Source organism: Orycteropus afer, unplaced genomic scaffold, assembly GCF_000298275.1.
Source record: "Orycteropus afer afer isolate SDZICR_OR568_19922 unplaced genomic scaffold, OryAfe1.0 scaffold00235, whole genome shotgun sequence".
NCBI lineage: Eukaryota > Metazoa > Chordata > Mammalia > Tubulidentata > Orycteropodidae > Orycteropus > Orycteropus afer.
The window spans coordinates 3,152,797-3,175,329 of record NW_006921822.1 but is presented as its reverse complement, the minus strand read 5'-3'; the positions used below and the strand labels follow the sequence as shown (position 1 = coordinate 3,175,329).

The 22,533-nt window shown below is 38.3% G+C and overlaps 1 protein-coding gene across 1 annotated transcript in view; it reads left to right on the top strand.

Annotated features, from left to right (window-relative positions):
* The window catches only part of CCDC158 (coiled-coil domain containing 158), a 106,686-nt gene that overhangs the window by 1,824 nt on the left and 82,329 nt on the right, over nt 1-22,533 (top strand). The window contains exons 2-7 of the mRNA XM_042782081.1: nt 4,090-4,304; nt 10,400-10,509; nt 10,620-10,947; nt 11,315-11,391; nt 11,915-12,025; nt 14,823-14,937. Coding sequence (XP_042638015.1) covers nt 4,090-4,304; nt 10,400-10,509; nt 10,620-10,947; nt 11,315-11,391; nt 11,915-12,025; nt 14,823-14,937 — 956 coding nt within the window. The remainder of the gene's footprint in view (nt 1-4,089; nt 4,305-10,399; nt 10,510-10,619; nt 10,948-11,314; nt 11,392-11,914; nt 12,026-14,822; nt 14,938-22,533) is intronic.

Below are 22,533 nucleotides of genomic sequence, written 5' to 3'. Positions count from 1 at the left end.
TCCTCGGAAGGAAGGTTGGGCAATCCTACTTCCGTAGTGATACTGCTTCGGAAACCCAAGGAGGGGTCTCTATGAGTCGGGGCCGACTCGACGGCAAATAGCAACAACAACATAACAACTCATTGCAGAATACCTTTTTTTCAACAACATAAGTGATGACTATACACATGGACTTCACCAGATGGACTACACAGGAATGAGACTGACTACATCTGTGGCAAGAGGTGCTGGAGAAGTTCAATATCTTTGGCCAAAACGAGGGCAGGAGCTGATTGTGGAACAGACCATCAACTCTCATAGGCATGTTCAAGTTGAAGTTGAAGGCAATTAAAAGAAGTCCACAAGAGCAAAAATATGACCTTGATAATATCCCTCCTGAATTTAGAGACCATTTAAAGAATAGATTTGATGTACTGAACACCAGTGACCAAAAACCACAGGAATTGTGGGATGACATCAAGAACATCATCCATGAAGAAAGCAAGAAGTCATTAAAAAGACAAGAAAGCAAGAAAAAACCAAAATGGATGTTACCAGTGATACAAAATACCTGCAATCCCTACAGGAACAATAGAAGACAGACACAGAATAATCCCTCACAGAAACCCAGACACTGTGGGAGAGAGATCCAATGGATCTACCATCTCAGGACCATAGTACCTAAGGGACACCAGACTCAGTTGGCACAACAAAATACATAAAAGCCTTGTTCCTCATCCTACATTGGTGAGGCTGGGGTCTTAAAAGTTTTCAAGAAGCCATCTAAGATGCAGCTAATGGTCTCCTATCATCAGATAGCCCTCAAGACCAGAAGAACTAGATGCTGCCCAGCTACCAATGCCAATCACTCAGGAAAGGATTAAATCTGGAGATCCTGGATAGAGTGGGAGGAAAACCATAGAACAAAATTCAAAAACTCAATAATGCCCAGAATTACTGGTCAGATAGAGTCTGGTAAGACCCCCAAAACTATGGTCCTGGGATACATTCTGGGCCTGGAATAAAGCTCACTCCCAAGGGCTGGCTCTCAGCCCAATAGTAAACAAGATGTACATGCAGACCACTGAACCCAGGGTGACAAACCCACATACTCTATGGAAATGCATGCCTTGGAGCAGTTGACCACGGGGCACCAAAGGGGCAACATTCACATGGAGGAAATGCAGGACAAACAGGAGTGCATAACTATAAGGAGAATGGGGGCAGGGTTACTGGGCAGGGAGGGAAGGAGACTGGCTTAGGGTTGGGCATGGCAAATAGGGAGTGAAACTAAATGTGCATGTAATGTTGATTGTAAAACAAACTCTTAAAATAAAAAATTAAAAGAAAATGGATGTCAAAAGACTCTTTGAAACTTGCCCTTGAATGGAGAGTAGCTAAAGCAAATGGAAGAAATGACAAGATAAAAGAACGGACAGAATATTTCAAAGAGCAGCTCAAGCAGAAAAAGGCAATTAATATAATGAAATGTGCAAAGACCTAGAGTTAGAAAACCAAAAATGAAGAACACGCTTGGCATTTCTCAAGCTGAAAGAACTGAGGAAAAAATTTAAGCCTCGAGTTGCAATATTTAAAGATTCTATAGCATAGTGCCTAAGGCACTTGACTGCTAACCAGAAGGCTGGCAGTTCAAACCCACCAACCACTCCTCGGAAGGAGGATGGGGCAATCTACTTCCGTAGTGATACTGCCTCGGAAACCCAAGGAGGGGTCACTATGAGGCAGGTCTGATGTGATGGCACATAACAACAATAACGACATGGGCAAAATATTGAATGATTCAGGAAGCATCAAAAGAAGATGGAAAGAGTACACAGAGTCACTGTACCAAAAAGAACTGATCGATCTTCATCCATTTCAGGAGGTGGCGTATGATCAAGAATCAATGGTACTGAAGAAAGAAGTTGAAGCTGCACTGAAGGTACTGGCGAACAACGAGGCTCCAAAAATTGACAGAATACCCATTGAGATGTTTCAAAAAACGGTTGCCCCACTGGAGGCAATCACACACCAATGCCAGCTGACTGGAATAGATCCATATTTGCATCCACTCCAAAGAAAGGTGATCCCACAGAATGTGGAAATTATCAAACAATATCATTAATATTGCATGCAAGTAAGATCTTACTGAAGATAATTAAAAAACGGTTACAGCAATATATTGACAGAGAACTTCCAAAGGTACAAGCTGGATTCAGAAGAGGACTTGGAACAAGGGATGTCCGTAGCTGCTGTCAGATGGATCTTGGCTCAAGGCAAAGAATACCAGAAAGATGTTTATTTGTGTTTTATTGACTATGCAAAGGCATTTGATTTTGTGGATCATAACAAATTATGGATAATATTAAGAAGATTGGGAATTCCAGAACACTCAATTGTACTCATGAGGAACCTGTACATAGACCAGGAGGCTGTTGTTCAAACAGAACAAGGGGACACTGCATGCTTTAAAATCAGGAAAGGAGTGCATCAGGGTTGTATCCTTTCACCATACTTATTCAGTCTACATGCTGAGCAAATAATCCGAGGAGCTGGTCTATATGAAGAAGAATGTGGCATCAAGATTGAAGGAAGAATCATTAACAACCTGCGATACACTGACAAAACAACTTTGCTGAAAGTGAGGATGACTTGAAGCATTTATTGATGAAGATTAAAGAATACAGTCTGCAGTATGGATTACATCTTGATATGAAGAAAACAAAAGTTCTCACAACTGCACCTATAAGTAGCATCACAATAAATGGAGAAAAGATTGAAGTTGTCAAAGACTTCACATTGCTTGTTTCGATGATTGACGCCAATGGAAGCATCAGTCAGAACATTAGATGATGTATTGTTGTTGTTGTTGTTGTTATGTGCCTCGAGTCAGACCCGACTCATAGCCTCCTTGGGTTTCCAAGGCAGTATCACTACAAAAGTAGATTGCCCCATTTCCTTCCAAGGAGTGGCTGGTAGGTTTGAACACCAGCCTTCTGGTTAGCAGTCAAGTGCCTTAGGCACTAAGCTACCAGAGTTTCTTAGATAATGTATAGCACTGGGCAAGTCCACTGCAAAGTACCTCTTTCAGGTGCTGAGGAGCAAAGATGTTTCCTTGAGGACTAAGATGCGCCTCCTTGAGGGCTAAGATGAGCTGAGATATTTTCAGCCACCTCATATGCATGTCAGAGCTGGACAGTGAATAAAGCAGACTGAAGAGGAATTGATACTTTTGAGTTGTAGTGCTGGCAAAGTATGCTGAAAGTACCATGGACTGCTAAAAAGAATTGACAGATCTGTCCTGGAGGAAGTGCAGCCAAAATGCTCCTTGGAAGTGAGAATGGTCAGACTTTGTCTCACCTACTTTGGTCATGTTATCAGAAGGGACCATTCCCTGGAGAAGGATGTCATGCTTGGTAAGGTGGAGGGTCGATGAAAGAAGGGAAGGCCCTCAATGAAATGGATTGACTGGTGGCTGCAACGATGGGCTCGAGTATAGCAAGGATCATGGAGCTGGCATGGAACCAAGTGGTGTTTCATTCTGCTCTGCATAGGGTCACTATGAGTCGGAGATGATGGCACCTAACAACAACAACAACAAAGTAGAGAGTTTGAAGAAGAGGAAGGCCTTCAATGAGATGGATAGACACAGTGGCTGCAACGATGGGCTCAGGTATAGCAAGGATTGTGAGGCTGGCACAAGACCAGGCAGTGTGTCCTTCTGCTGTGCATGGGTCATATGAGTTGGAGACGACTTGGCGGCACCTAACAACAACAACAGAAGCCCATCTGAGGCAGAGTGAAATGGAGAAATACTTTGTTTTCACCCCTCCTTCAGACTGGTTAATTTTTTAATCATATGTACTTCAAATCTCATCAGCTCACGTATCACTTGTGCTAAAACTCCTTCCACCCCCCTAGTCTTCTCCTCCCTCATTCCCTGTACTCACCTCTGTCAGAGCTCTTACCATCCTTTCACTTGTCTCTTTTCCCTATGAGACCCTGAATTGTTTAAAGACTTAAGGGAGTCACCTAGCATAATGTTTGTCTCAAAATTATTTTATGGATAAGTTAATTAATAAGTGAATTAATGAGTTCTTTAATATTTAGGGTCAAGTCCATTTTTTATGTCATCTATTCGTGGTACAATAATTGAAAACACATCTTCAACTGGGACTTTGACACAAATTCCTTTTTTCCCTAAATATGAAGTAGAACTTGATTCTCACAGAAAAATCATCTCATACCCTGGAAAGGAACACATCGAACGTGTTTTGGAAGAATATTCACATCAAGTCAAAGATTTGCAGAGAAAACTAAATGAAGTAAGTTGATTTTTCTCTTCAAGCAGAATATGCTGTTTTGGGGAACTCAGAGAGGCGTGTTGCCTTGGAATAGAAACTAAAGTTCCTAGAAGAAAAATGAATGGATTTGTTAGTTACATTTGCTAAATTTAACCTAAACTTTCTATTTCAGTATAAAAACTTGAGTTAATGAAAAGTCTACATACCTATTTTCCACTTGTTAATTATTATTTATAATGCCTTGGTTTCATAGTATAATTTTAGTAAATTTGATAGCTCAAAATGTTAGTTAATAACATTCATTTGTAGTCACAATTAATAATTGGTTTTTGCTACCAAGAAACCTGGTTACTCTTTACAAAATAGTGGTAGGGGTAAGTTTTAGATGTGTGTGTATACATGGTAGCTGAATAGTGTATAGATGTTGCTAAAAATTTCAAGTGAACCTTACATAGAATCAAGCTGACTTTAACCAGCCTTTTCAATTGCTTTTTGCATACCAGCAGTCTACAGCATGAAAGTCAAACTTCTTAACATTTTATACAAAACTCTTTATGACTTTATTAAGTGTTGAATATGCTACTGAATTATGTACAGGGATGCAAAGATAAGTAAGATTGGACTTATAAGGATTTAATCATCTTGAAGGGGAGCTCGTCATATAAACAAACAGTGGCAATACCTTATGATAAGTACACGGATGAAAGTATATGCAGATATAGGAAGCACGGAGATCACAATGAGGGCAAGAAACAGTGTCTTAGTTCATTTTTTATGTCATTTTCCTGACAGAGCATGTGACACTTTGTTGACCCCTAGTAAATATGTGTTAAATCAGTAAATGAATAATAGGGCTATTGGAGTAATTGTCATTTTCAGCGTGTACCTTCTACGTAGCAGACATTGTAGTAAGTACTAGTTATCTAAAGATTGGTAGTATCTGGTCCCTTCCATATACACATTTACGGTCTCATTGATGAAATATTTAAAATAGAAAATGATAGTAACGGTGTGATATGTGCTACAGAAGTGGCAAGCAGTGAAGCTAAATCCAATTAATGCTTTCCATTCCTTACCTTATTTGACTTTTCAACAACATTTGATACACATGACCATTCTTTTCCTCTTGAAGCACTCTTTTCCTTTAGGTCTTACGGAAACAGTCTCCTAATTTTCCTTGAGCTCAAGCTTTTTCAGTTTCTTTTTCCAACAAAGCCCTCCACAGACAATCGTAATGATTCCCATGGTTTCTCTTGCCATTTTTATACTAGTGAATACTCAGTTTACACTTCTAGTGCAGCCTCTTCTCTGAGAACCAACCAGTTAATATATCCATGTACCTACTTGACAGTACTACTGGATATGCTTTCAGGCTCCATAAACTCAACATTTCCAATCGCATACATGATCTTTCCCCCAAAACATGTTCTTAGCTACGTGTAGTGCCACATTGACAGAGTTGCACAGGACAGATATTGTACTCATTTGTCAGGCCTCTTCCTCAGCCTCACATACATTATATCACTAAGTCCATCCAAGAGTACCTTATGTATTTGTCAAATTTGTTTCCATTTTCATTACTACTGTCTTAAGGTCAGACTATTGCAGTCATTCACCTGGTCTGTAAGAGGAGAAGCTAAGGTGACTTTGTAAACATTATCAACTGCAGTGTATCTGATTACATAACCTCTCTTGTGTATCTTTTTGTTTTTCCTGTCCTTCCTAATTGCCTTTCCTTTTTCTCATACTATTTGTGTCTATCATATCTTCATTTAAAAAAAAAGAAAAAAGATCATACATGTTTTCTGTGAAATCCCCCTTTAACCCAAGAGTCTCTAACAGCCTCTGTCCTTTCATGCAGTTAGATGTTTCTCTTTGTTGTTGCTGTTGTTAGGTGACATCAAGTCAGTTCCAACTCATAGTGACCCTATGTATAACAGTGAAACACTGCTAGCTCCTGCACCATTGTTCTGGTTACTTAGTGCCGCTCTGATAAAAATACACCACAAATAGGATGGTTTTAACAAACAGGAGTTTATTCTTAAATTTGGAGGCTTTAAGTCTGAGGCTTTAGGGGCTGGGTGAAAGCCCCTCAGCCTTGGGCTTCAGCTCTGCCTCCAGCTCCCAGCCCACTGGAACTGGAGACATTTCTTCACTCAGACAGTGCTCGCTGCTGAAGCTGCCAAGCCCAAGGTTGACAAGTAAAAAGGCACAGTCCCGATGTTACCAAACTACACGGCCAGCCATTAATTCAAGTCCATTGTAAGTCCCCAGGTCAGCAGAGCATGGCAGGCTGCTGAACAATGACACAGCTACATGCAGGGTCCAAGGGTGCCATAAGCTAGAGACCATTCCCCAAGGCTTTGCTTATATACAGGAAGCAGCCAACATTCCTTAAGACAGCTACTCAGCCGCTCCCAGTAGATTCCACCATGGAGTTGATTACGAGTCTCGTCATGGGGAATACTACATCCAGCTGCCCAGCCACTCACCCAGGCCCAGCCAAGTTGGCACACAAATTGAACTACCACAACCATCCTCAAAATTGTTGCTATCCTTTTTTTTTTTTTTTAAATTGTGAATTGGGTGAAAATGTACAGAGCAAATTCCCTTTCCATACAGCAGTTCACATACACTTTGTCTCATGACATTGACTACAATTTACCACAATGAAACAGCTCCCCTCCCACTTCCTCCCCATAGTTACCTCTTCCCTTGTCCATCCCTCCATGTATTCCTGCCCCCTGAGCTGTCTCCCTGTGCATAAACAGCCCTTCTTTCTTCCATGATTATTCTCTCCAAGGAGTGTATCTACCTCAGGCAAATGTTCAACTCATATGCCTGTCTTTTGTTTGGCTGGAAGCCACAGGCGTGGGTTCAATTCCAGACCTGAAGGGCAGCTAGGGGCCATAGTCTCAGTGGTTCCACTGGGCTCTATCAGATCAGCATCTGGTCCCCCTTTTTTTCCCAAAGATTTTGAGTTTTGTTCCATATTGTTGTCCCTCTCTATCCAGGATCTCCTACACAGATCCCCCTCTGAGTAGTTGACAGTGGTAGCTGGACACCGTCTAGTTCTTCTGGTCTCGTAGTCATATAGGCTAAGGATCACATGGTGTACCAGTCGCTAGGACTAATTGTTTCCATGAATCTTTGGTTTTCTTTATTCTCCATTCCTCTGGACAAGGAGAGACCCATCATTGCATCTAGATGGCTGCTTGCAAGCTTTTAAGATCCCAGTCACTACTCGCCAAAGTAGGATATGGAACAATGTTTTGTGTAGTATGTTATGCCAATTGAGCTTGATGTCCCCTGTGACTATTCCCTAAGGCAGCTACTCAGCTGCTCCTAGAAGATTCTACCATGGAGTTGATTACCAGTCTCATCATGGGGAACACTACATCCAGCTGCCCAGCCACTTAACTAGGCCCAGTCAAGTTGACACACAACTAGTTCTACCACAACCATCCTCACAATTGTTGCTGTTCTTCAGCCTGTTGTTGCAGCCACTGTGTTAGTCCATCTCATTTAGGATCTTCCTCTTTTTTTGCTGACCCTCTACTTTACCAAGTACAATGTCCTTCTTCAAGAGTCCTTCCTGATACAAAGTACATGAGATGAAGTCTCACCCACCTTCCTTCCTAGGAGCATTCTGGCTGTACTTCTTCCAAGACAGATGTGTTCGTTCTTCTGGCAGTCAATGGTATTTTCAGTATTCTTTGCCAGCACCATAGTTCAAATGCATTAATTCTTTTTTCAGTCTTTTCCTTATTCATTGTCCACTTTCTCATGGATATGAGACTATTGAAAATACCATGGCTTGGGTCAGGTGCACCTTAGTTCTCAAAGTGATATCTTTGCTTTTGAACACTTTACTAGAGGTCTATTGTAGCATATTTTCCCAGTGCAATACTAGACAACAAGGTGGATTGACATGGTGGCAGCGGCGATGGGCTCAAGTGTGGCATGAATAGTGGAGCTTGATGTCCTCTGCGACCATGGTTCCGAGCCCACAGGTCTAACTACTTGCTTCTTCTTGGTAGCTGGCTGTGGCCAAGAAATGAGTGCAACCTTGTCAGCTCTACTATGTTGTTGTTGTTGTTGTTGTTTGCCGTCGAGTTGGCCCCGACTCATAGTGACCCCTCCTTGGGTTTCTGAGGCAGTATCACTACGGAAGTAGGATTGCCCAACTTTCCTTCCAGCTCTACTATATACCTAGAAATTATTACATGACATACAAATACACTTGTAGAAACATTACCTGCCAACCCTATACATGGTCATGGGCACACTCCCCCCTACATAGACATACCTAATCATTCAGCCTGTCCACCCATCTATCCACTGAATCAGTGTTTGCCATCACTGACAATGTAGTATTGTATTGCAGAATGGTTCATCTTTGTTGTCTGTACCTCCCATGTACCTCTCTATGCCTTCCTCTTCCTCAGTGCCACCATGTTAATTGCTTACATTTGGTACATTGCCCTTCTCTTCCCATAAATCGTGCTGCAACCATATTTGAATTATCTTCAGCAAAACTTTACTTGTGTGTGGTATTATAATATTAATATTTATTTAATGATATTGTTTGATAATTTCTACATTCTGTTGGATCTAATTTCTCCTTAGTTTGTCATATAACTGTTCTCCTGAGACTACTACCACTGCTCACCTGGTTGGATTCACCACGTCTAGGATGCACTGGTTTTTTTCTTCCTCTTTCTTGATTTACTTTCTTATTTTGTCAAAGCATGTCTTTGAGTAACTTCTTAAGAAAGCATATATGGAGATATGTCTTAATTGGCTTTAATTGCATGTCTCAATTGACTTTATTTTATACTCATACTTAATTGATAATTTGGCTCGGTAAAGCTTAAAGTCATTTTTTTAGTGATTTTGAAGGTTTTGTGTGCCCTTGTCTTTTAGCATTCAGTATTGCTACAGAGAAGTAGATATCTGTCTGATTCTTGTTCCTTTGCAGATACTCTGTTTTTATATAACCAAAACCAAAAACCAAATGTGCTGCCGTCGAGTTGGATCTACTCATAGCGACCCCTCCTTGGGTTTCTCAGGCAGTATCACTATGGAAGTAGATTGTCCAACCTTCCTGCCGAGGAGTGGCTGGTGGATTTGAACCTCCAGCCTTCTGGTTATCAGTCAAATAAATGCTTTAGGCACTGTTTTTATATAGTTGGTTTAATCTCTGAAAGCTTTAGGATCTACTATTTAACAACAAAATTCCACAGTAATGTGATTAATTGTGGATTTATTTATTTTTTCTTTCTTTAATTCACTGCACTAAGTGAACTAAGTGAACATTTTTTGTCTAGAGACTTTTGCACTTCAGATTTGTTCCCTGATCACTTTGGTATAGCATCCTGTTGTTGTTTTATGACTGTAATGCTAGCTTGGATTTCTCTGCAAATTTAAGGTTTCAAAAGTGTTCTGCTGTTCTTTGCATTATCTATCTTTGAAAATAATCTTCAAGTATTCAGTGATCATTGGTATTCAGTTTATACTCAAGGATAAGTCACTAAAAAAAAAAAAAAAAACATACTGACAACAAGCCCACTACCCACGGGCAGAACATGGTGGCTTTGCTTTAGGATGGTTAGGTGGAGTATCAACTCTTAGGCTGGGAGATCCTTCAGTGCCTGCTTTTAGATATGTTTAGGATTTATTTTTGTAGGGGAACAGTAAGATTTTTGGCTGTGGGTTGCCTGCTGACAGTATTGTAAGTGAATTGAAAGGTGAGGATGACTTTTCTATATATTGAATCTCATCAATTCTTCTCTTTTCAGGAATAAAACTTACTTTTACCTTCCATCTTGAGCCAGAAGTCAGATTTATTTTAGAAAGGATGTCCTGGTTGTAGAGAATGAATCAAAAAGAGCCAAGCCTTGAGACAGGGAAACTAGTTAAGCCGTAGTCTAGTCACCTAGGTGAGAAATTATTAATTAGACCCTGAACTAAGACAGTGGGAGGGGAAGAAAGTACACATAAAAATAAATTATTACTGGGTGTAATCTTTAGAATATTATTAACTAAAGACATACATTTGTCTAGTTAAGACTAATTTGCATGCCTTTTTATTTTATTTATTTATTTATTTTCAGAGCTGTGAATTGCATGAGAAACAAAAGTTTTACTTAAGGCAGTCAGTCATTGATTTGCAAACAAAACTTCAAGAGATGCAAATGGAGAGAGATGCTATGGCTGACATTAGGTTGGTATTTGTTACCCAAAATTATTTTCAGTTTTCATTCTTTGTAATATAAAAGTACTTGTTTGAATATAAATTTTACCAGTATGTGTTTTCTTTCCATTATTTCATAGACGAAGGGAGAGTCAGTCCCAGGAAGATTTAAGAAATCAGCTTCAAAATACAGTTCATGAACTTGAAGCTGCCAAATGCCTCAAGGAGAACATGCTAAAAGACAGCAGCACACAGATAGAGCAGCTGAGGAAGATGATGCTTAGTCATGAGGGAGTGCTTCAAGAAATCCGATCAATCCTAGTTGACTTTGAAGAATCCTCAGGCAAGAAAGTATATGATCATGAAAGCATGCCAACTCTCCACTTCCGCAACTTGGGCTCAGCTATTAGTAAAATCCTAAGAGAATTAGACACAGAGATTTCTTATCTTAAAGGGAGGATATTTCCAGTAAGTGGTGAGAGCACTACTTTAATTTTATGTTAAAATTTATTAAGAAAATAGTATTAGGTGTGTAATTTTTAAAATTCTTAAAAGTAAGCCAATTTGTCAATTTTGTTTCTTTAAAATAACAGAAGTTGCTTCCACAGTGATCTCTGTTAATAAAAATAAAGAAAACTAACTAGATTTACCTGTATAGCTTCATGAGAGTAAAGCCAAAGTAAATGATCTAATGAAATGCAGTGATAGAATGTATCTAATTTTAGTATTACCTATATTTGAATCATTCTAAAATGTTTCTTTAGTCGCAAAATCTCTAAATTTTCCAAACTTTTCCAATCCCTATATCACTCTTTTTTAAAAAAAAAACAAACAGGTAGAAGATCAGCTTGAAGCATTAAAATCTGAATCACAGAACAAAATAGAACTACTTCTTCAACAACATCAAGATCGGTAGGTTCTGACTGAAGCATAGACAATTATAGGAAAATTAAACCCCAGGTCTACTCTCCTTTGCAATTTCTAAATCTAAAAGGCTCTGAAACACAAAAGTGTTATTGCATAGATTTGTGGCAAATTCATTTATCGGCTAAACCTAAGCTAATGTAACTTTCTATAATCTTTATGATTTAGTGTGACTATTTATAAACTTATTTTTACATTACTTATTTGTTTAATTTCCAAGATGCTTCCCTGGATCTCAGTGAGGGTATAATATACAGTATTTGCAATTTATTAAGCATCGTAAAATTTTTAAAAATTCTGGTTTCCAAAACTAAGCTAGCCCTCAAGGAATTTGGATAAGGGATTCAGGACCTTAGCTACTTTTCATAAAAAGGTAGCATAGTCAAAGCCAAAGCAAAATACTAAATTTGAAAGCAGTAAAAATCACTAATTTTTGGGATAATTTTTAATCAGGAAAAATCTTCTATATCAAATAACAATCATCACATATTTTTTTTCCCAATATGTATAGGATTGAACAGTTAATGAATGAACATGAAGTCGAAATAGCAGGACTTACTGAGAAAGCTAGCAGTGCTCGAAGCCAAGCCAATAGCATCCAGAGTCAACTGGAAATCATTCAGTATGTGTTCTAGTGGTACGAACTAGATAGCCTTCTGTCTTCATTTTAAAGATATTATTTTAATTAATTTTCTATTCTAAGATCTTTTTAAAATGACTTAATAATTAGTCAATTTACTTAATAACAAGTAAAATTTTTCTAACATTCAAATTAACAAAAGATAATAACATGTAAAGAATATTTTTTGAAAAGTAAAGAAAATCAAAGACTTAAGGAAACAATCAAAAAGACCAATGGACCACATGAACCACAGCTTCCATCACCCTAATACCAGAAGAACTAGATACCCAGCTACCGGTACCAACTACTCTGATCAGGATCACAGTAAAAAGTCCTGGACAGAAAGGGAGAAAAAAAAAGTAGAACAAAATTAAAAGTCATATCAGACTTACTGGTCTGACAGACACTAGTGGAACTCCTGAGAATATGGCCTTAGACACACTTCAAGCTTAGAACTGAACCTACCCTGAGGCTCAGCTTTCAGCTACAGGCCTATAAAGTAAATAATACTACCAGGGAGGAACTATTCCTCAGTTCAGTCAACCAAATGAGACCAAAAGGACAGCATTTTCCCAAAAACAAAGCTCAGAAGGCAGGAAGGGGAAGGAAAGTGGAAACAGGGAATCCAGGGAGGAAGTGGAAAGAGTGTTGTTACATTGAGGGGATTGTAATCAGTGGCACGAAACAAAATGCAAGTAATTTGTTGACTAGAAAACGAATTTGCTCTATAAACTTTTACCCAAACTACAATAAAAAGTAAATAATTTATTGATTTGGGTGAAGACAAGGGCAATGTACCAAATGTGAGTGATCAACATGGTGCCATTGAGGAAGAGGAAGATGTAGACAGGTACATTGGAGATACAGACAACAAAGATGAACCCTTTTGCACATACAGTACTGTGTTGTCAGTGAAGGCAAACATGGATATATGGGTGAATAGATGGGTGGACAGGCTGAACTATTAGGTATGTCTATGAAGCAGCAAGTGTACCCAAGACCATGTATAGGGTTGGCAGACAATGGTCCTATAAGTGTATTTGTATGCTCTGTAAGAATTCCCAGGAGTATAGTGGAGCTGACAAGGGTCAAGGTTGTAGTCACTTCTTGGTCACAGCCAGCTACCCAGAGGGACCGAGTAGTTAAACCTGTGGGCTCAGGACCATCATCACAGGGGACATCAAGCTCAATTGGCATAACCTACTACACAAAACATTGTTCCACATCCTACTTTGGTGAGTAGCGTCTGGGATCGTAAAAGCTTGCAAGCAGCCATCTAGATGCAATGATGGGTCTCTCCTCTTCCAGAGCAAAGAATAGTGAAGAAAACTAAAGATTCATGGAAACCATTAGTCCTAGTGACTGGTACACCATGCAATCTGCAGCCTATATGACAATGAGACCAGAAGAACTACCACTGTCAACCACTCAGAGGGGGATCTGTATAGGAGATCCTGGATAGAGAGGGAGAACAATGTGCAACAAAACTCAAAACTCAAAATTATTTGGGAAAAAAAGGGGGGGAGGGACCAGGTTTGCTGGTCTGATAGAGCCTGGTGGAACCACTGAGACTATAGCCCCTAGCTGCCCTTCAGGTCTGGAATTGAACCCATACCTGTGCTTCCAGACAAATGAAAGACAGGCATATGAGTTGAACATTTACCTGAGGTAGACACACTTCTTGGAGAGAATAATCATGGGAGAAAGAAAGGCTGTTTATGTGCAGGGAGACAGCTCAGGGGGCAGGAGTGCATGGAGGGATGGACACAGGGAAAAGGTAACTATTGGGAGGAAGTGGGAGGGGAGCTGTTTCATTGTGGTAAATTGTAGTCAATGTCATGAGACAAAGTGTATGTGAACTGCTGTATGGAAAGGGAATTTGCTCTGTACATTTTCACCCAAATCACAAAACAAAAACAAACAAACAAAAAAACTACTATACTGGCTATGACCTGGGTCACTTAGCAGCAGAGAAGTTGACAGCATGGAAGCTAAAGACAGAGAGGCCTGTCCTGAGGGGGTTGATAAAAAGCCTGCACAGATGAGAGGTGGTGTGCAGGACAGAGAGAAGGGCTTACTTACTTGCCTGGCTGAAAGGACCTAAGAGAACTGTCCTGCACTGAAGAAGGAAGCGATGTGCTCTCTCCACTTCAGAGGAGCCTTCCAGACTTGGTCTACATGCTTCCTGATCCTGATCCTGGTTGTAGCCTGTTGGTCCTGATCTTTAGTTGTACCCTGTTACTTCCTTAATAAACCACTTAACAATAAAAAAAATAAAAGTAAATAAGATCATAAAGTTCATCCTTAAAAGGTAAGAATATTATCCATATCAGAAGTATTATTGCAAGTATTTGGGCCTCTTGGGATTGAATATCTTAAGTATTGTTCATATTTCAACTGTGATAAAACATATTATATATATATATATACACACATATACAGACACACATATATACACACATATATGACTGTATTGTAAATAAATAGTATATATATGCGTATAAATATGTTTATTATTTGAGTTGATGTTTTCAAACTTTTTGTATGGATATTTTCAGTCATACACAAAAGAAGCACGAAAATAGTATAATGAACTCCCAAATACCCATTACCTAGCTACAACAATTAACATTTTTGAGCTAAAACTTTTAAAAAGCAGTTTTACAAAATGAAAGGCTATTGGTCTAATGCCATATAAAATAACTAGTGATAGTGTCTACAAAGTACAATACCCTTAGATACCACTCTTATTCTTAGTTTGCTATTTGCTTTTATTCCCTTTCTAAACCCTTGTTAGAGAACAAGCAAGAAACCAAAATTCAATGTATATGCGTCAGCTCAGTGACCTGGAATCCACTGTTTCTCAGCTACGTTCTGAATTAAGAGAAGCCAAAAGGATGTATGAAGACAAGGTAAATTTAGATTTGTTGTGCTACTTCCAAAAACTATTATATACAGATTTAATTTCTGTATTTTAATAGCTTATTTGCAAATAAGTAATCAAAGTAAAATTTAAAATTAAAAGCAGTTTTCAAACTGAAATAAGATGTATTTTGCCCAATTACCTATGTTAAATTATAGAGAAACAATTTTTATTTAAATATGTTCACTTTATTCTTAGAAAAAACAATTCTGCATGTTTCAACTAAGTTTCTGAAAAGAATATTGGAAAATAGGACCATATTAATCATGTTTATAAGGCTTAGCTTTAGCAAGTACTTGAGTACCAGCTGGTTTCCCCTACCATTCAATATTTTTGGGGCCTTCCTCCTCTCTTACTTTAACTCCTAATTATTAATCATTGTATGGCCAGCAAACTGAATTAATTTACAAATGGAATTAATTTTAAGATTAGTCTAAATAAAAAATAATTGGGGAGGGGGTTAGTCTTCATCTCTCATCACATGATTCTTCTTAAAACTAGATTTTAATTAATATTTGGTGTTCTGTTGTTTCTGTTTCCTCACTTTCCATAGCCACAGAGAAGCTATCCAATACTATTATTAACCATTTATCCAGAGCATAGGCTTCTGTTACTTTTAACCATTTGTAAAATAAAAGAGATCCTAAAAAAGTAAACAAAAGTAAAAAATAAGCCAAGTGCTGTGTTTCCTGTGAATAGAGTGACCGTATATCCCTACTTGCCTGGGATGATCCCAGTGAATGCCTGCTATCCCAGTGTTCTGTTTTGTAAATGCCACCATTCAGTCTCCAAGTGTCCTACATGGACACCATAATATAAATATAAATAGTCATCCTACCTATAAGAGGGAGCCCCAAGGTGGTCTGTGTGGCACAAGTGTTTAACATGTTTGGCTGCTAAATAAAAGGTTAGAGGTTCAGGTACCCTCAGAGGCACCTCTGAAGAAAAACCTGATGATCTCCTTCAAAGAAATGAGCCATTGGAAACTCTGTGGAGCACAGTTCTACTCTGACACACTTGAAGTAGTGATAAGTTATATTTGACTTGACTGCAACTAGTACTGGTACCTATGAGGCCCTTAGATAATCACACAGAAATAATTTAGGTATAGTTCTAACCACCACTGTTAGCTAATTTCTAATGCCTTAGGTCTGATTTGGAGCAGTAGATTAGAAGAACTAAAGTATAAAGTAATTGCCAGATTTCTTTTATAAAATAACCCAGATTCTCCAGACTAACAGTATAAATACAAAGCTCTATGTGGGAAGAGGCAGTTGTATATTACAACACTTGGTTGTTGTTGACAGGTGCCGTCAAGTGGGCTCCGACTCATAGTGACCCTGTGTACAACAGAACAAACACTGCCCAGTCCTGTGCCAGCTTCACAATCCTCGCTATACCTGAGCCCATCATTGTAGACACTGTCAATCTGTCTCATTGAGGGTCTTCCCCTTTTTTTGTTGCCCCTCTACTTTACTAAGCATAATATCCTGCTCCAGGAAATGGTCCCTTCTGACAACATGACCAAAGTAGGTGAGACGAAGTCTGGCCATTCTTGCTCCCAGGGAGCATTCCAGCTACACTTCTTCCTGGACAGATTTGTTAATTCTTCTGGCAGTCCATTGTACTTTCAGTATTCTTTGCCAGCACCACAACTCAAAAGCATCAACTCCTCTTCGATCTTCTTATTAATTGTCCAGCATTCATAGGCATATGAGGCATGATTGAAAATAACCAAGGCTTGGGTTAGGTGGACCTTAGTCGTCAAAGACACATCTTTGCTCTTCAGAACTTTAAAGAAGTCTTTTGCAGCAGATTTGTTCAGTGCTATACATCGTCTGGGAGCTCTGGTAGTGTAGTGCCTAAGACATTTGACTGCTAACCAGAAGGCTGGGCAATCTTCTTCTGTAGTGATACCACCTCAGAAACCCAAGGGGGGTCGCTGTGAGTTGGATCCAACACTACAGCAATGAACTTCAATCTTTTCTCCATTTATCAACTCCATGGCAGCTAACGACAGCAGTTTTTCCAGATGTCCCTTCTCTGGGCAACCATTTACTTATCATGTCATCCCTGTGCTGGCCAGAGGAGGGGGCTCTTTCTCCTCAGTTCTCTGGTTAAAGCTTGACAATAAAATCTCAACCTTTATGGGGCAATCTACTTCCGTAGTGATACTGCCTCAGAAACCCAAGGAGGGGTCTGACTCAATGACACATAACAACAACAACAACATATGCCCTTTATGGGGCAATCTACTTCCGTAGTGATACTGCCTCAGAAACCCAAGGAGGGGTCTGACTCAATGACACATAACAACAACAACAACAATTCCCTGTGGCACAGTTGAGACAGATTGGAAACTTTGTATACGACTTTATACTAAAGTCTAAACAATAAGGAGTAACATGACACTATATAATCTCAGTGACAAGATTTGAGTCTTTGTCCTGGTGGCACTCTGGTTTGGCTGCTTTAACCAAAAGGCTGGTTGACAGTTGGAACCCATCTGCCACTCAGTGGGAGATTGAAGTAGCAGTTTGCTTCCGTAAAGATTTATAGCCTTGGAAACCATGTGAGGCAGTTCTAGTCTATCCCATAGGGTCTTCATGAGTGAGAATCAACTCAGTGGCAATAGGTTTGGCTTATTTTTGCATAGCAATAACTCTCAAACATTTTTGATGACTATTCACAGTGAGAAATACAGTTTACCTTATGATCCAGGGCACACACAACTGAAGCAGTTTTCACAAAACAATATTACTTCTATTACATATGATGCTGGCTATTTTTTTAGTCTCTCTAGATGTTGATTTGCTCACTAAATTGATTTTGTGATTCACTGGTGGATTGTAGTTTGAGTAACATTGCCATACAAAATCTCCTTGCTTAGCTTTTAGTCTACTCACATATCTTTATATTTTTTTCAGCCAATAGTAAAACCATGAAGATCCTTGCTTAGCTTTTAGTGACATGGTTATTTGAAACCCTACCATCTATGAATAGCCTTAAGGAACTTTAGATTACTTAAAGGAAGGACCCAAGCAACCAAATCCCAGACAGAAATTACTCTTTTCTGCCTCTCTGAGGTCTGCTTTCTACGTTATAATTTCTTTTCTTGGGGCCAGCTTTTCGTGATGATTGATAGGAGCAATGTCTACCCCATTCTGGGTAAATGAATCCTATCCAAATGGTCGGTGACTTCACCCTACAGACCACAACATAGGCTGGGAAGATACTTTATTCCTCTGACCTAGTGGAGGTAGGCACACTGACAAAGGTGAGAGCTGACAGTCTGACAGCAAGAGAAGAAATATGAGAGCCATTGAATACAGTCCAGTACAATAACTGATATTCATGATCATTACCCAAATCATTTAGAGAAGTTCATTATCTATTGTTTATTGACAAACGCTTTGAAATGCCATAAAGTATTAAAGAAAGCTAAAAGTCATCTGTTTTCTAAATTTTTAGTCACTGTAATTTTCCATTATCATGTGGTTTGGAAAAATTATTTCTGGTGTTCATAACTCATCAGCCATTTAAAAATTATTTTTATATGGGTTAATAATACAATATCAAAGGAGCTCTGGTAGCATAGTGCCTAAAGCACTTGACTGCTAACCAGAAGGCTGGTGGGTCAAACCCACCAGCCACTCCTTGAAACAAATGTTGGGCAATCTGCTTCTGTAGTGGTACCGCCTCAGAAACCCAAGTCAGGTCTGACTCGATGGCCCATAACAACAACAACAAAACAACAGCAATACAGTATCAAGCTGATCAACTTTAAATTGGGGCATGGTAGAAAATTTCAACAAATACTGCAATATCCAACAAATATGTGAAGAGTTCTGAGTTCTTTTATCTGTGTAGCGTTGTAGAAGCATAATCATGTTGATGAGTGACTGCAAACTTTTTATATGAATGTTTTGGGGTTAGGTAGATACAAGCATGGTATTAGAATCATTGTCCTATTTTAGTCTAGTGTAAATAGTGGATCACCAAGAATTTTGACAGCCTTAAATAGTAAATATTTAAATAGAAAGAAAAGGGAACATCAATTTTACCCTTAATTAATCTTAGTCTAGATTGCTTAACTTTATAAAACAGCATACTGAAGCTAATAGACTTGGTACCCAGTTTTCATTTAACTAGGCTTTCTTAACAGTAACTCCCTATACTTTAGTCAGAATATACTGCGAGGTGATTATCCTGCCATGTTAATATAGAGTCAAGTATCCTATGGCTTGAAATCACATCCACACATGTACAGGAAGATCAACCAAGTCAACAAAGAAGGTTTCATTTTGAGGTCATGAAAAATTCTTTTGTTATGAAACACAGAACACAAATTTTGTCTGTGAAATAAAGTCTTCGGCATAATTTTTCATTTCCATATACCTTGACTTTACTAAGGCCTATTAAAATCTTCAACTCTTCTTTCTTTTTCTCTGCTTCAGTGCATATTTTAGTATATACTGTCCAAATAACAATATGGGGGAAAAAATACCAAAGAGAATAATCCTTAAAAGTTGTGATTGAAAGTGAGATTTGTATGAAAATAAATTTGTGAGGGTTTGTTGATATTACACATCAACATATTTGATCAGGGGCAGTATTGGTATTTTCTCCTGGAGTCAAATTCCTTCAGGAAAAAAGTGTTTCTTACTTTAAAAAAATAGATGACAGGTCAAATAAAAATTTTTCCAACTGAAATGCTTTAAATTAAGGGAAAACTCATTTAGCCAGGTAGTGTTTTCATCAAACAAAGTATTTTCATATTGGTAAAAATAGAACTGTGTTTCCAAGAAAATTTTAGATGTAGCTTTTATAACTTTTACAAAAGTCCTTTACTGTAATACTTTTTTCTATTCTTTTCTTTCCATTTTAGGAGAACCTCCAGAATTTCCCTTTACGAATTTGGACCAGTAGAAGCTATCACTATTGGCTCAGTAGATTTGGCTCTACTCTTAACTTTCGCTTTTTGACAACAAAATATCTCATGATCTTGATTCTAAGTTTATATTGCATACTTTGAAAGCAGGTGGGGATAGTTTGGTACTCAAAAAAAAAAAAAAAAAGATTTAGTAGCACTGGCTGGAGCTATATGCTGTGCAGGAAGATTCTGTGCAAACCGCCTTGCACAGTTCTGCCAATGCACCTCCCTGCTGACCTGCAGAATCCTTTGTTACTCCCTATCTGTGCTTTTTCAACACAGACCAAAAACAAACAAACAAAAAGGAGCCATATAATTTGGTATGATTGGTCCTATTACTAAAATCACTTTAAAATTATAATGAGATCCCAGCAGTCACTTTTCCAGTGATCCAAACCAGATTCATAGATGGTGAAAGGGAAAACCAGTGCTGCTATTTAAAAAGAAAAGAAAAAGAAAAAAATCTTTACCATATCGCATCATGTATTCTGGACATTTCAAAAGGCTTTTCTTTACAGTGTTTTTTTACAGCTGTTTGTATTCACTCAGCTGCTACTTCAATGGTTTTCCCTTTCACTCTCCGTTGATCTTTTTTTATTAACTGAGATAAATATTTTTTGCTCTAAAAAGTGAAAGGTAAAAGCAGAGCTATAGCAGTTGAGTCAGTACTGACAGCTACAAAACAAATGTTCCTACAAGGGTCTGGAGGAACTGTGCTATTAATAAACTTAAACGGAAAGATAAGACTTTGCTTTTTTCTTTCTTTTTTTTTTTTCCTCATAGATTGACCATCAAATTTAATGTTATGAAATGGTCATCTAGTTTGAGTTTTTTATTTTATTTTTTTAGTGAACATAGGCATAAAAGCTGGTGCCTCTGAGTTGATTCTGACTTATGGGGATCCCATGTGGGCCAGGTAGAACTGTGCTCCACAGGGTTTTTAAATGCCTGCAGTCTCACAGAAGTAGATCCCCACGCTCTTCTTCTGCAGTGCTGCTGGGTGGATTCGAATCACCAACCTTTCGGTTAGTAGCCAAGTGCAAACTGTTTGAGCTAACCAGAGACTTAAAGCATATATATAAAGTACTGTGTTCAAGGTCAGAAATAGTTCATGCCAGGCTAGGAATAGAAAATATTTGCTTTTGTTATATGATTAACTTTTCAAATTGAATATATTTTGTTAAATTTATAGCTCAAAGTATGGTTTGTTTCTTTTATGATATTTTATTCCCAAAGAGAAATGGAAAATAAAGAATCTCAGCTTTTTAAATACTATTCTTCTTGTGTAAATAGGTATTAGAAATAGAAGTGAAAGAAACTTGAGAGATCATCTAGAGTATTCTTTTCAAGTTATACATGAAAAAAATTGGACTCAAAGAGGTTATGTGACAGAACCTAGACCAGAAACTAAGGTGTTTGGCTCTTAGCCTAATTATAGTGCTTCTGATCTCATCTGCCTAACCATTGCTGCCAGGCAAATTGATGACTGTGGAACAGCAAAAGCTTTTTTCCTAAGTACTCCTAATGTCTTTAATAAGTGTGTTCAGACTTAGTCTTTCCTGATAATAATAGAGCTGAGGAGTTTATATCAACTCATATTATCCATTTATTTTTCTTTGGGAGTTGTTTGTGCTACAGAGGGTGAGTTTTTTTTTTTTCTCCTATGTATGCCTCAAAATGATTACAGAATTAAAGTGCGTTTTGTAGGATTATTCAAGTCTATAAGTACATTTTCATCTTTAACCTAATGTTTTATGTGTATCCAATTCCTGTAAAATACCTTTTTATGTAAATAACATACATTCAAGTACAAATTTTAAAATATATCTAATGTAAATATTAAAATATGTATCCTGATCTTTGTAAATTGTAACACTACGCTGTAGGTAAATGTAGTACTTTTAAAAATCACTTATGTGTGCTTAGAGAGAGATATTATAACTTCTGTGTTTTCATGCTTACCAAAGAGATAACTACATACGTACATATATGTGCACATATATATACACACACATATATAAATGATAATTAAATATATATTGGATGAGAATCTTAGAAAGCTGTTAAGAAAAAGATAGTCTTGTGTACATACCCTCTAAGAAGGCTGTGTGTTAACATAGCTGGTCCTTGATTCTCAGTGGTTGGGCAGCTATGATGTCATTCTCCATGATGAGATTTTATGTGATGTAATCACCTCCATGATGAGTTCTACTATGAGCAGCCATTCAGTTGAAAGGGAGTTTCCTAAGGGGTATGGCCTACTTACAATATATATGGACATTCTAGCAAAACTGTCTGGCTTTTTGCTTCATCTGGGATCCTGCATCTGGCTCATTATCTGACCTCCAGTTCTTTGGACTTGAACCAAGGCAATATTGCCTGCTGATCTTGGGATTTATTAGCTTCCATAGCCCGTGAGTCAGCAGCCTGCCATCTTTGGATTCATCAGCTTCTGTAGGCTGTGAGCTAGCAGCTTGCTGTTGACCTGAAGCTTGCCATCTGACCTGCTGATCTTGGGTCCATCAAGCCTTGCAGCTATATAAATCAGGAGAACCCTCCAGCCTAAGGTCTGACTCATGGGTTTGGAACTTGGCAGCCTCTACAACCACACAAGCCATTTCTTTGAGATAAATCAAACCTCTCTCTCTCTCT